This window comes from Pieris napi, chromosome 6, assembly GCF_905475465.1.
Source record: "Pieris napi chromosome 6, ilPieNapi1.2, whole genome shotgun sequence".
Classification (NCBI taxonomy): Eukaryota; Metazoa; Arthropoda; class Insecta; order Lepidoptera; family Pieridae; genus Pieris; species Pieris napi.
The window spans coordinates 8,904,618-8,920,110 of NC_062239.1; the positions used below are offsets into that span (position 1 = coordinate 8,904,618).

Genomic DNA, 15,493 nt, shown 5'->3' on the forward strand with positions numbered 1-15,493 from the left:
AAGCATTCCGGCGTTGAAATCGTATTTGAGATATTAATCTGGTTAACAATAAATGCATAGTTATACATAGAAATAAAATATAATTAATTTGGTTTCTTTTTATTTAATAAGCCCTAAGCCAAATTAACTGCTAATAACAATACTATTAAAGCAAAACTAAAACTTAACGTCATAGCTGAATTAGGTTCATTATGATCTTTAACAAAGTAAGGCAAGTAGTTCAGGGGTGCTGGGTGATTCTGCAGCCATATTGGCCCCACGTGAGCTCTATCCATATCCCCTTCCTCGTACCAGATGCCCTCCGGAAGGTATATGTTACGGGATCTCCCACCCTCAACGAGAACTGGGGCTACGAGGATTTCTTCACCGAGTAGGTATTCTGGGAAATGTGGAACGTTAGGTAATTATAGAAAGCCTCTATCGCTTGATATAGCATATAATCTATGACCTAGGCTCGATTTCTAGGAAACCCGAAACAATTTTCGGGTTTCTAGAGACGACTTCCCATAAAAAAAATATGAAACATAGTATTGTCTTATACTGACATAACTTTAAGCATAGAAAACCCCTTTTTTAACGGATTTGAAGTTATGATTTATTATAAATTTACAATTGTGAAACATGTTTATCACTCAATTGACGCTTTTAAATATGGAACCCATAGAATCAATCCATCCAATCACGTATTTAAAAATAATTACAATTTCAAAGTAATAGAGGAGTAATATATAATATTCTGTTAGGAGGCTTATTAACAGTTCGTTGGCGCCATTGCTCTCAGTTATGAATTATATTAAGAGAAACGTTTAACATTATACATATTGTTATATTATTATATGTAGTGTATGTTACCATCCCATATAACGAGTGCCTCCGGGTCGGTAGGCGCGATCCACCAGAGGGGCGGGTTCACTGGACTTCCGTGTTCCACAGCTTCTCCCATTGCTGCGTAGATTTCATCGGCGTAAGCGGCATGAAGATCAGTATATTTTTTGCTGATTTCTATTGTCTAAAATAATTTTTGAATGTATCTATAGTCTCTGGTTGACCTTGTCTATAGAAAATTAAACGTTGCTTGATTATTCGTTCGTGTTAGATTTCAGATATCTATAGTTTGTCAAAAAAGATGATTTAACCTACAAAAAGGCGAAAAGAACAGATGCAAAAATATGTCTTCCCCTGTTCCCCTTTTAACTAACTTGTAAAACAGCATTATTTACATTACATTACACTTAAACACTCATTGTTGCAAGAAACGTCTTGAATATAAAAAAAGCGTGACTATAATTATTATCGTGATTAATTGCGCATTGATACAGGATCTAATTTGATAACGATTTATTGTCTCACACAATAACTTATAATTATGTGTTTGCGGAAAAATAAATGACGACGTAAAGACTGCGGTAGTTAAGGATGTAAAAAAATCAATCAATCAATAATTTTCGCAAATATAATAACACAACGTAAAATGCAATTTCAGGTACACGCAATAATCACTTAACTGGCTAACCTAAACTGTTTTTAAAAGGCGTCGTTATTTTTCTTTATTAATAGCTAGTGTGATTGTTTGATTAAAATGTTGTGTTGCGTTATATTGTACATATCCCTCAAAACAAAAAGGTTCTCCTCAAAATCGTTTTCCTTAAAAAGGATTAAAAAATCCTGGCACATACCTCCTTCAGGAAGTTGATAATATCTGGCCTATAAGGTCATGATAGATATATTATCACTTGGTACAATGGTATTTCAAAAAACTACCAATTTTAATCCAGACCAAAATCGTTCACAATATACACACCTCGTTGTCAAAATTCCATGGTACATAAGAGTACTGCATCACCGGTAGGAACGTGTTAGCCTGCACCCATCGTATGAAGAGCTCTTTTGACGGCACATCTGCCTGTGTATGGTTAAGATTGAATCCGTTTCCACCAATCATATCAGGCAAAACGAACGGATAACCGTTCAGGTTCATTTGGAGAGTTGTGGTGATGAGGGTTGGAAGACCGTTGTTAAGCCCCCAGATAGAGTCTCTATCTACCATGCGGACGTATATTGGAAGATCTTGAGTCCTGGAAATTAAATGATATCTAATAAATCGTGGTCGCATTTTTTATAACCACTACAAAATTATTAAGATTTTAATCTAATTTTGAATTGCATTGATTGATAACAGATTTGATATTATTTAAATGGGGCAGTCGGAGTACTCGCGTGACGGTTGCTCGCGGCGCAACTACCTACATAGGCTCCGTGCTGTCTTTCTTTTAAAAAATACTACTTGTGATCAATGCGACTTTAATAAGTGTTAAAACGTCTAATAATACTACAAAGTAATAGATAAATGTATAGTCAGTTCTCAAGAGAACGAAACACATCAGGATTTTAAAGTGTTTTGACGAGGCTTCAACTGACGTGCCACGCTTTCAACAATCAAACGGATTCATGACACTGTTGCATTTTTGTGAGGTTGTGACGTCTAGTGCTAAAAGTGACTAAAGTGTCTTCTGAAAAATCTTAGTGCAAAACGAAATACAAATATTAAACAGACATTAGTCATCCATATGAACTGGTTACAAAATTATCTACTATACCAAACATTGGTTCATTTCATCATAATCTCAGATAGCCACTTATATAAGGGTATCGACTACGTGACAAGCGGTCCAAGTTCGAATAATCTGACTTACACTATTTATTGATTTTATTTGCTCATGCAGAACAAATATTGTAGGATAAATACGTCAAAACACCGCCATCTAGTAAAATTTCTAGAATTAGGAAAATATAAATTTATCGATAATAATTTTAACTTCGTTGAAAAATTCATATTTCTTCGGATAGAGGGCACTGATACACTATGGAAGAAATTCATCAAATGTTACTGAACTTACAGCAAGACATCAAACAACAAAAACAAGATAGTCAAAACGCGAGGTCGCGCTGGAGCGTTTTTAAAAAGAATAAAATTTTATTTTTAATTAATATTTAATCAACCGGTTACATTGGTGATTAGCTTAAGACTAACTTAATATCTAATAATTGAGACTGGGAGCTAGACAGTCCGTCAGCATATTCCGTGAGAACACGCGTGGGCGTTTCCGTTTAAAGATTAGGAAATATGTCTTGTGACTGTATAACTCCTCTCTCCTTAGAATCGAGATTATCCTCAGGGTTTGGATGATCTCGAATATTCTGTTTAAACATAATTTTCTTAATTCTATTTTTAAATGCTAATAAAATGACACATGTCATGAGTAAAAAACTTATTACTATATTAATTATACCAAAGAACCATTGATTTAATTCACTTTCACTAACACTTGTAGGAACACTATTTTTCACCAAAAGGTTTAAGAGTTGAACGTCTGCAAGGTCAATTCCATCTAAATTCAGACGCTTGTTCTGTAACTTAATTTCGCTGGAGATTAACGGTAGGTTTACAATTGGGAATCGGGTAAACGCGATATCGTTTCCCTGGTGTTCGTGTCTTTTCAAGTTGAAATCCTTGATTCTTATCGAACAATCATCATCTAGGGTTAACAGGTAAGTGCCCATTAATGGCTCATGTGAAACGTCGTTGTCACACATTTTAGATATAATGGTTTCTATTCTAGAAAATATTATCCAATGATTTTGTTGTACTAAATAAATCTTGACATCTTCGATTAGAACGGGCACAGGACGACATGAAGATGTGTTGGGGGAAAAATTCATTAGTGTAGTAATACATTCATCCTTCAATACCGGTGCAGTTTCAAATTCAGGACATAAAAATCGGTTTTCGTCTATTTCTTGGCATGGTTGTGAGAGCGGCTCGACTTTCAACCCTTTCACTAGGACATAGGGATACTTAGGAAGGATAATGTTAGATATATTATTACTATTACTATGCACTGGTAAAGGTATTAATTTATAATAATTATAAAGTTCATTTTTAATTAAGGGTATGTGCATAATAAACTTTATCTGATTTTGTTTGATATACGCTTCCATCTCAATATTCAGTTCAATTTTTACAATATTTTCAATATTCACTGGAAATACTAAATTATACATAGATTCTATTTCTTTTAAAATTGACAGTAATCCCTTAGTATCAATAATAGATTGATGTAATATTTTAATCCTAGCAAAAGCGAGAGCTGTTTCAATTTCATTTAGTCTTGAGTAAATAGTTTGAAAGTTATGGGTAAAAATATTATAAAAATGAATAATTTCATTGCTCATTTGTAGCATTTTAGAATTGTTTAACCTGAGATCTATGTCCTCAAAACGTTCTTTAATTTGAATGAAATTATTCCTTGTTACATTAATAATTTTTGTTACAGTACTCATCATTTCGGAAACAATGGTTATTTTATTACTAATAGCGTCCTGTCTAGTTTTTAATTTATTAATTAAATCTTCATATCTAATAGCATCTTCATTATCAAGATTGCCTGTTATTGCTTTAATGAATGTTCCAATAGGATTCAATAAACCACGTTTAGATTTTGAAGTCGGAACTAATTGCTTATATTTTTCCACTGTTATATTCATTATGAAACTAGTTTGTAACTGTACTTCTTGGAAATGCAAATTGAATAGGCTAGTGTCGAAACAATTTTGGACTTCGGTTTTAAGTGTTAAGAAGTTATTTGTATTTAGTTTTAGTTCGTTGTTGATAGCTTTAAAATCTAAAATCTTTATCACGGTCCATCTGTCGTAAGCTACTACTGCTTGACCTTCTTTAATGGGTAGGAGGCCTGGATTTCTATTAATCTTTTGCAGTTGAAGGGCCTGGCTTGGGGTCAGATGTACCAGCAGGAGTAACAACCTGTGAAGGGCGTTTTAAATCTTTAGTATGTAACTTAGTTTTTCGTTTAAGAGTTATCACTGGAATAACGTTTCTATGAATTGGACCCGATACTCGAGCCTTTATGATAACGAGCCTTATCCTTACTACGTCGCGTGTTAACTCTTTTTCTAGATGATGAGTCTGCGTTTGAATTTTTCTTTCCATTTTTGAAATTTCCAACGTGTTAGTTTAGTATTTGATTTCTTTATACCATATAAATAAGACCGGAAATGTTTTATTTTTGGTACCAAATGAACCGTTGCACTATAAGGGAAAAATGATTTTTTTATGACGTTATCTTTTAAGAGTTTATTTATCTGTTTTTCTATCTCTTGGTTTTGAGAAGCAGGATGTCTATATGGTCTAATATAAATGGGGTCTTCGTTAACTGTTCTAATTTTGTGTTTAATCTGATTGGTGAATGGTAAAGGAATTTTATCAGAATAAAATATATTATCACGAAACTCGTAACATTGTTTAGATATTATGTTACGTTCCTCACTATTCATATGATCTAAACGAAGCTTGGACAAATTTTCTTTTGAAACATTATCATTTGTTAAAGTTTCATTTATAAAATTAGTTTTACAAATTTCATTATTTTTTAAAACTGAGACTTTAATAGGTTCTTTCAAAGTAATTTTAAATGGTTTCTCGGATGTATTTTGTATTACGGTGGTTGCAAAGAAGTTTTCACATGTTACGATAGCATTTGGCATACGAACGCCATTACTGAAATTGTCCTGTTCTACTATGTCATCTCCATTTTGTAGATTAGTAGGGGTTTTAATTTTTGATTCTGTTCTGGGTTCAATTATAGCTTCGTATGGAGGACTATATAATATAGGTATGGCAGAACCAGTTGTATACAGTATTTGATTTTTCATATCAATACTAGCTTCTAATTCCTTTAATAAATCTGAGCCAATTAAACCATGATATCTAGCATCTACATCATATACATAAAATTTATGCATTAAAGGGCTATTAAAAATATACGGCAAAGGGATGTATACTACTTCGTTATTTGTACTTCGAGCATGAGTGCTAACCACTGTAAATGGTTCATAGCTTTTATATTCATTAAGAAATTCATTTACTTTAGAAGGACTGATAAACGAACGACTACTACCAGTGTCTATAAGAAATTTTGCGTTTAGTTCCGGAATTAATATGTGTGGTAATTTTAAAATGCTATCACAATAGTTAAGATTTATTATTTCGGTATATGATTCGAGGCTTCTCCCTGAAAATTTACTTGCTGCGAATCTATTTCCTTGTTATCTTTATAATTTTCTTGATCTTCTAACAAATTAAAATTTTCACACACGGTTGTTTCGCTTGATTCATAGTTATCATAATCGCTATAGTCATTGTAATAGTATGGTTCGTAATAATATTCAGAGTCATTAATCATATTTTGTCTTATCGGTGCGGTTCGCATAGAAACGTCTGTGTTAACTGGTTGTAGATTCTCTTTTTGATGTGGTATATCGAACCTAGGACCCTGCTGTGGCTGGTAACCAAATTTATAATTTTGTTGAGGTATACCGAATCGACTATTATTTTGAGGCGAAATTCCAAACCGATAATTATTTTGCGGGGGCATTCCAAATTTAAAGTTATTCTGTGGTGTATCCCGAATTTAAAGTTGTTCTGTGGTGGTATCCCGAATTTAAAGTTATTTTGTGTGGGCATTCCAAACTTAACGTGATTTTGTGGGGGAATTCCGTATTTTAAATTATTCTGTGGGGGAATTCCGTATTTAAAGTTATTCTGTGGGGGAATTCCGTATTTAAAGCTATTCTGTGGAGGCACATTTGATGCTAAATTATTTTGAGGAGAAATGCCAGGTTTAAAATTATTTTGAGAAGGAATTCCAGGTTTAAAATTATTTTGTTGAGGGGGTGCACTATTCTTCCACAATTTATTTTTAATAGAATATTGATAATGAAAATTAACCTCTTCAGTAACAACACTTAATGCACACTCTAAATTAGTACAGCCCTTTAGGCGAACGATACGTAAAAGATCTTCAGATAAATTATAAAGGAATACATTAAGAGCCGTATTATTATAAATTATTAATTTGGCTGCTTTAATACTCTCATCGGTTAACCTATTAACCTTTGAGGTTAGGGAACTTTTAACACTTTGTATTCTTTGACAGAACTCTATATATGATTCTCCAGATTTAATTTTTAATGATTCTAATTCTATTGCTATACATTCTTCTGAACGCGGGTCGCCGAAATGTTGAGTCAATATATCTTTAAAATGATCCCATGATGTAATATTTTGATTTTCACTTAATAGCGTTGCCGCTTTACCCACTAAGCGACTAGTTATTGCATGAAATAAGTATAAATTTTGGGCGGCATTACCTTCGACTCTAAATTCTTTTATCACATATTCACTTTTTGCAATAAATAAATTTAGTAAGTTTTCTGTCCCATCATATTTGGGAATCAAGGACAAAACCTCCCTTGGTACAAATTTAAATGTTTCCATTGACATTTTTAGTCTTTAATTTTTATATATAAGAATACAATATAATCACTTACACTTCTTTAAATTACTTGTATAATTTTGAATTTGCAATAAATCCGTACTAATTAATAATATAATTTTTTATCTATCTCTATATTTAATCTATATTATATTGCCTATTCTTGTGCAATATAATTTTTTTATCTATCTATATATTTAATCTATATTATATTGCCTATTCTTGTGCAATATAATTTTAAAACTACAGTTCCTAATCTAATTACACTCTGAGTACAATTTTATTCGTAGATTTGTTACGAAACAAAATCAGATAATGTAATAATATATAATATGTGGAATAAAATGAAATTTTTAGCGGGAAGTGAAAAGGTTTACTCACCGCCAGCCCAATTCCATTCTTCCTGAGTCACTAATCACACACTGCACCGGATATTATTTTAATGCTCTTCTATTTGACTTATTTATTTGATTCGCGGATTTTCACTCTGCTATTAGACAGTCCACGGTATTTCAAGAACTATGAAAATCGATTTGAGTATTTTCAATTTAGTTATATACTCGCGGGATGTGAAAATCCTACCGGCTGCGCCAGTCAAAACGCGAGGTCGCGCTGGAGCGTTTTTAAAAAGAATAAAATTTTATTTTTAATTAATATTTAATCAACCGGTTACATTGGTGATTAGCTTAAGACTAACTTAATATCTAATAATTGAGACTGGGAGCTAGACAGTCCGTCAGCATATTCCGTGAGAACACGCGTGGGCGTTTCCGTTTAAAGATTAGGAAATATGTCTTGTGACTGTATAACTAGATATGTTGGACATGAAAGAGGATTTAAAAAACATAATAATTAACAACATTCACGAGAAATTTGCAAACCTTGAATTGAAAAACGAACAATTAGAAAAAACTATTGAAGAATAAAAAGTCAAATTAAATAACTTAGAAAGGCATTCACGACGAAAGAACCTTGTCATGTTCGGAGTAGAAGAGAGTGAGAATACTTATTTTGAATTAGAGAATATTATAGTAAATATAATAAACAATTTCTTTGAATTTCAATGTGACAAAAATAACATTGAACTTGTCAGAAGGTTGGGAAAGAAAGGTGATAACATAAGACCAGTTGTTATAACGTTTAACAGCATGAGTTACAAGATACATATTCTGAAAAAAAAATCCTGTCTAGAAAATACTCAGTATTACATTAAGGAGGACTATCCCATTGAAGTCCTTAACAGGCGGAAGGAACTCCAAGTCCAGTTACAGAAAGAAAAAGAGAAAGGCTATACTGCCTTCATAAGATACGACAAACTTATAGTATTAAAAGGCACATTTGAAAAAGAGAACCCCACCAAGAAGGTACTAGAAACTAGAAAACAACTACAGCCAAAAGCAGAGGAAGAATGGAAAAAGGGAAACAAATCTTTTTTGAGAGGAGACCAATTGGTGATTAAAAAACTGCAGGATAACCAGCGCGAAAAAAGGAAGAGAGATAAAACTGTATCTCCCAACTTGTCTACACAGAAAAAACAGAACACATCTAACAAGTTTGAAAACACATCGACTAAAACTAACAATGTAGGACAAAAAGAAATATTACAACCAAACATACTACAATATATAGGAAGAGATAGATCGTTTTCGACCTCCGACATTTCAAAAAACTAACAAACACACGCGAGCAACCTATCAAAACAAAAACAACAACAACTAAAACCGGAAAAGCAAAACAAATATGGAAGAAACACATTCTAAAACAACCTAATCAAGAAGCCTTCCCACCACGGTTGGTCGCCGCGGGAAGATCAGACCACCACCCTCTAACAAAAAAACATAATATATAATGATAGCATCGCTCAATACTAGGACTTTAAAAGTTAGAGGAGGCCTTTGCCAAGAGGCACACCAAACTCTGAGATATACTGGAGTGAAAATATATTAAAGTTCAGATATATAAAACGACAGAGTTTCGGAATTTAAAGGCTATATTATTATTATTATTATTATTATAAATGGGGCAGTCATACTGTTTTTTAGTAAATAGATAATAATATCGTCTTCTTTTTTGCTAAAATGTAATCTACGGTTCTTACCAATTCGAAAAAGTCGCCGGGAATGGAACTCAGCTCACTTTTCCAACTCACACAGCGGTTTTCGCAGCGGCGGTCGCGCTCAAATCAGTCGTGAAGCAGTTATTTTATGATTTGACATTCTGATAAGAAGGGAGCTTGTAGTTTATTGTTTATCAGAATGCCAAATCATAAAATGACTGCTTTAAGATTGATTTGAGCGCGACCGCCGCTGTGAAAACCTCTGTGTGAGTTCGAAAAGTGAGTTACAGAATTGCAGGGCAGCACTTCTTTACCACCAACCAACGGCAGCGAATTTTCAATTTGTTAGTTCAATAGATTTATGATTACACGTAAGTAGGAATGGTCTTGTAATGGAATATGTTAACGGTATATGTTCACTTGCATATACTTACATAAATCCTCCTCTGACTTCTACCATATCTCCAAATTCAGCACAGGTCCTTACAAACGCCTGTACTATGTGGTGTGGGTGCAAATCTATGTCTCCATTTTGCACCGGTATCTAAAAAACTAAGATCTTAAGACCGATCATATAATTACTTACCAAGATGTATGAAGTCATTATTACCTGAGGCGTATAACTACTCTGTCCAGCATCGAACTTGGCGCTATCAATGCCATAGGTTTCTAAAAGATTCTTAACTCTTTTAGACCACCAATTAGCTGCTTGGGGATTTGTAAAATCGATGTGTCCAGGACTTGTTCCATTTGTATTCCACCATGTTCCTTCTGGACTGCCATCCTCATTCAATACCAGGTAGCTGAAAAATATAATAGTTATCTTGCATATCATCTAGTTTCTGAAATAAATTGTTATAAGATAACTGGCTACGTATCAGATTTCTTAATTCTTTATTTCTGGAATAATATAGATGAACGTAGAGATTTTGCAGCCGGATCTTAGACTAATATAAATTGTGATCAAAGGAAGGTATTTTAAATTGGAAGAGTATAAAGATATTAATAGGATAGCTACAAATTATATATTTAGAATATACATTACCCATTTTCCAAAGCTTCACTATACCAAGGCTCACAGTTACTATTTATAAAGGGATGCAACCAAATGGTTACACGAAATCCGAGCGCCTTTACTTCCTCAACCAAGTGAGTTAAATTCATGAACTTATTTGTATCCACTTCAAGAGATCCGTAGCATGTCTCCCAGAGATCGTCGATTTCCAGCTGTGAATCATTAAAACCGTACGCCCTTATCTGTTCAGCGAAATCGATAACATCTTGTCCAGACACGTCATAAGAATACTGAGCCCACGTCGACCAAATCGGATGTTGAACCATTCGGTAATCCGGTAAGTCTGACGGTTTCCCAAGATAATTTGCTACAGCATGCTTGTGCGCTGCTTTAACATCTGATAGAAACCAGATGTCGTAGGAGAGCTCAGTGTGATTTCGTTTAGATGAGTAAGGTTCAGCTACTTGTGCGCCGAAGCATATGTGATTCGGATTCAGTTGGTTGTAGTCTACAAATAGTGGTACTTGTGGGTGTACGTAGATGTACTCTCCAGCGGAGTTAAGCCAGTATCTTTCGACTATGTTGGCGTTGTCGGCTTCTCGAGTAACGTAGGCCGTGTATGTGTGATTGGCATCCTGTATGGGATATATTTGTGTCTCTTGCATGGGTCCGCCATACCAATGCTTGTCGCCTAAAATATTACAAAGTGTTATTCAATCAATCAAAAACATTCATATAACACAATGTACACTTATGAACGTCAAGAAAGAAATATACATTAAATGCTTCTAATTTTACATTTACAGCCAGTTCTAATGAAGAACGTAGAACGGAAGTGAAGAACTGGCAATAAACTCTCCGCCACTCTTTTTAATCGCCGAGTTTTTTGTTTTACACAATGTTTGTAAGGAGCTACCATTAAACCATGTTCAATATGACATCTTCAGTAATTAATAATAATACATTAAGATTCTCTATCAGCAGGAGGCATGGTGAAATAGGAGCACGCACCTACATTCTCGTGGGAACAACACGCAATAATAAAATTATAAATATATATATGTATTATATATAAATATTATATCTCTTTCCTACAAAAGATTTAAGAAGGTTAATCTTAAAGATTATTTAGATTATTAAGATAAAGACACCAAAGAGAAATATAATAATTTATATTTTCTTATATAATTAATATTCCCTACCAAAATCATAGCAATCTTCAAAACGGAGTGGCTCTTTAGTATCCCACTTGATTTTAATGCCTCTTGCATCTATTACATCGTCGTATAAGGTTCGAACAGTTAGATTAGCAGACCCAATACGAATAAGAACTCCGCCCTCTATCTCCTCAGACGTATATACGGAGTATTGAGTACGTCCAATCTGGCCCAAAACTTTTCTATCGTTCCCTGTAAATAAAACAATTGATTACAAATTCAAAGATTAAGAGAATGTATGTTTTAACTTAATTTATAGATACATAAGAGAAAATGCTTAAAATAGGCGACAAAAGTCCTTAAAACAATCTCCACCTCATTTTACTAAGGGGGCGTCCATAAATTACGTGAGGTGTTTTTTTAAATTTTCTGTACCTCCCTCCCCCCTGGTGAGATGTCGTGAGATTTTATTCAACCCCCTCCCCCAACCCCCAATCTCACGTGAGATTTTTCAAAATTTGGTGAAATGTTGAGAGTTTAGGTATGGAGTTAGCGGGAAGTTGCAGAGATGGCCTTTAGAGTCAACCGTTTTCCTTATTTTTTTTTCAACCAGAAAGAAAATTGCGTGATATTTGCCGAGACCCCCCCTCTCTCCATCGTAAGATTAAATGAGATTTGACTCGACCCCCTCCCCCCTTAAACACCTCACGTAATTTATGGACGCCCCCTTACTGGAAAGCTATTTAGTAAAGAACATATCGTCATAGTCGTAGAATAGTGACGGATCTGACAAATAGTAAACTTTACAGGGCAGCCATTTCAAAATAATATAATCATGTTCGTTTTTGTCATAACTATTTTAATTCATATTCTGTTATTATGAAAATTGGCATACAAGCAAACAGAAGGTTTTTTTTGAAACAAAATAAAAATAATAACATTAAATTACACAGTTTTCTAGAAAAATCACATGTTTCTATCAAATCCGTTACTTTACCGACTGATTAATTTGAAATTTAAAACACATTCAATTTTTTTTAATGTAGCTGTTATATTTAGTCTATGTAGTATCCAAATATGATAAAAAGTGAAACTTGGATTTTTTTCAAACCCGACATTGTTCTACGATATCATCAGAAACCAAAAAAATAAAATGCTTTTATCCTACAATCCAAATAAAACGTACATATTTCATAAGGAGCCGCCACTTGCCCTCCATTCTACATAGCAAAATACAACTGCCTATATTTTGGATATAAGAATACAACTAACCTTCGGTCATCGCCAGTAAGAAACCTCCAGTGATTTGCGGTTCCAAGGTAAGCTCAACGACTCCATGTCGTACTTCTATGGTCTGGGTTTGTCCCAAAGCACTAACGGCTAGGACTCCTAGTAAACAATTCAATAATTTTACTCAATAATGCAATAATTATAGAATGTACTAGCTGACCCGGCAAACGTAATTTTGCCATGTACCTATATTATTTCTAGGAACCTTTTTTTTAGTTCCATAAAAATAACTATCTACAATAATAAAAAATAGGGGTTGATCGTAGAGGAGTGAAAATTAGGGGTTGTATGTATTTTTGTATCATAAAAAAATAAAAAAAATAAAAATCTAAAAAATAAAACATAAAATTTGGGGTGGACACTGGACACCCCTTATCACTTAGGGGTTTGAAAGATAGAAAGTATCCGTTTCTCAGACTTACTGAATATGAATATAAAATTACATAAGAATCGTTCCAGCTGTTTCGGAGGAGTATGGGAACGAACATTGTGACACGAGAATTTTATAAATTAGATGTAAATAACATGTTGAAAAGACCTCGCCCATAAGTACTATATCTAATCTTAAAGTAACGAACTTTGAATACATGTAAGTAGATGTGAGTTTTTGTTTTACTTTAACTCGAAATAGATTACGTGACGACGTAACGATGACGATTTCTAAGGAATATGAGTTATTCGAGATTAAAACCATTAAATTGTAGTAAAAATACTTTTTTTTTATATAACAGCGGGCAAAAGGGGCAGGAGGTCATAGGGCTCGCAAGTGCGTTGCCGGCCTTTTAGGAATCGGTATCGGAATTGTAATGCATTTGCGTGCATTTTCCTAAAACCAATGTAGTCACTAGTATCCGATTTTCTACTCGGATTGTGAATCATATATCAATATAATATGTGAAATTTTAAAATGATAAATACATAGAGAACATACCGAAGAGTAGAGTCAGACCTGCCATCTTCACAGCACAACTAACTGCCTCGTGATTTTTATCTTTCACAACTTATCGAATGCTCTCGAAATTTATCGAAAGTCAAAACTACCGTTGACAGTATCGATGGAGATAGGACGGGATTCAAGACGTACTTGAAACAAAAAATAACTTTTGAAAGGTATTAATTTTTTAGTGTAGGTAGTAATGATTTCCGTCTGAGGAAGATTATACATCTAGGGGATACTTCTACACATAGACCATAACCTACGTCGATTGTAATTAACATATTTGTATTTATTTAATTTTATACGCCTGCATCATCGTTTGTAAAGATATAGATAGCATTACGTAAGCCTAAGCTCCTAAAATACCAAATTCTCTTTAGCATAGTATGTGTTAAGATATTTTTAAGAACTTCGTATCATTAGAACTTTAATGAAAATTGCATATTTTGCACACGATCTTCAACAATAAAACAATTATTTTCAGTTTGATGAATTTATTCTGCTGTTGACTTTGTGTTCGATTCGATTCCGTTATTGATTTAATTTTGATTAATCAAAAATCCATTACGGATAACCTATCATTACTTTTTTACATCAGACAATAGTGTCTGTTGATTAATGTACCTATTAAAAGCTACATATTATGTTTATTTATTTCCTTATTTTCTATTCTTACATTAACTTAATAACAATAGAAAACTTATTAATATAAAAATTAAACAAAGAACATATTATAAACAAAACAAGAAACCATAAAGCCTAAACATTTTTATAAATCATGCAATTCTTGTGAATTCAGCCAGTGGGCAACTAAATATATCCGTCTCACATGCAATAATATTCAGGGTGCGCAAGACACACGGAAATGGAGCTTCAGAGATTAAATTTGTACGCGCTCGCGGCTCTGCATGAAATTGCGCCCGCTTACCACGTCGAGTGTGAATTGAATGCAAAAGAAGTACAAGACATGATATTAATGAGCTTTGCAAACCTGCGAGGTTCGCAGCGGAAATCTCACTCCATCACTTATTAATTGCAATTGATCCAAGGAGAGCCGCACTGTTGTCATTAAAGATGACCTGCGCCTCTGCAAACAGCAGGTCAGCAAAAGCCTAAAGCCGCTTAAACTGCACCTTAATGAGTGTCTCTAGTAAACCATTTTTTTCGATCCAAATCAATTTTTTATTATAATTTAAAAATGACTACATTTTGTGGCGCCTCTCCTTTTAAATACAAAACACAATCTGTTGTTGGATTATATTGTCTGTTGAATATGGTACATTTGATCATTAAAATTTATTTATTCGAATGGAATATTTAGATTTACATTAGTTCCGTTACGAACCACCATTAGGCGTCCGATTCAGAACTCGAAAACGTTGGTGTGCCTTTGTGTGTGTAACAGTGTCAATTAAAAACCATTCAGGAAATACTATAGGTATATATATATATGTAATTAATATTTCAGCTTCTGATTAATTAAGAAAAAAATCACATTTTCTCGACATCTGCTACGAAATTACACACACATATATCATGTAACTGGTTACATACTAGTTAAACATTTATAGTTATAGTTATGTACTTAGGTACATAATATAGATAATTTTTTTTTTTTTTAGTGCGGTTTTTATAACGTAGGTAATTAATAAAAAGGGAACGTTATCACATTTAAAAACAAAATAG

The 15,493-nt window shown here is 33.5% G+C and overlaps 1 protein-coding gene and 1 long non-coding RNA gene across 2 annotated transcripts; both read right to left on the minus strand.

Moving 5' to 3' along the window:
• Positions 1-60: 60 nt before the first annotated feature.
• Positions 61-13,893, minus strand: LOC125050638 (myogenesis-regulating glycosidase-like). The gene is made up of 9 exons (XM_047650608.1): positions 13,802-13,893; positions 12,853-12,969; positions 11,626-11,832; positions 10,454-11,114; positions 10,019-10,211; positions 9,843-9,952; positions 1,802-2,075; positions 853-1,009; positions 61-379 (listed from the first exon to the last, which is right to left on the minus strand). Exons 1-9 carry the CDS (start codon positions 13,824-13,826, stop codon positions 114-116), a joined length of 2,010 nt encoding a protein of 669 aa, XP_047506564.1. The 5' UTR covers positions 13,827-13,893; the 3' UTR covers positions 61-113.
• LOC125050651 lies at positions 4,120-8,166 on the minus strand. Its single transcript, XR_007117164.1, has 2 exons — positions 7,734-8,166; positions 4,120-4,822 (listed from the first exon to the last, which is right to left on the minus strand). It is a non-coding gene; the product is annotated as an uncharacterized LOC125050651 (long non-coding RNA).
• Positions 13,894-15,493: the final 1,600 nt, after the last annotated feature.

What these genes read in the sequence shown, in the direction of transcription:
- LOC125050638 (XM_047650608.1), bottom strand. Translation starts at nt 13,826, where the DNA reads ATGGCAGGTCTGACTCTACTCTTCG. An exon ending in AGAGTAGTTATACGCCTCAG is followed by an intron (nt 9,953 to 10,018) that starts GTAATAATGACT and finishes TTAGTTTTTTAG; the next exon opens with ATACCGGTGCAAAATGGAGA. An exon ending in CATGGAATTTTGACAACGAG is followed by an intron (nt 1,010 to 1,801) that starts GTGTGTATATTG and finishes AAATTATTTTAG; the next exon opens with ACAATAGAAATCAGCAAAAA.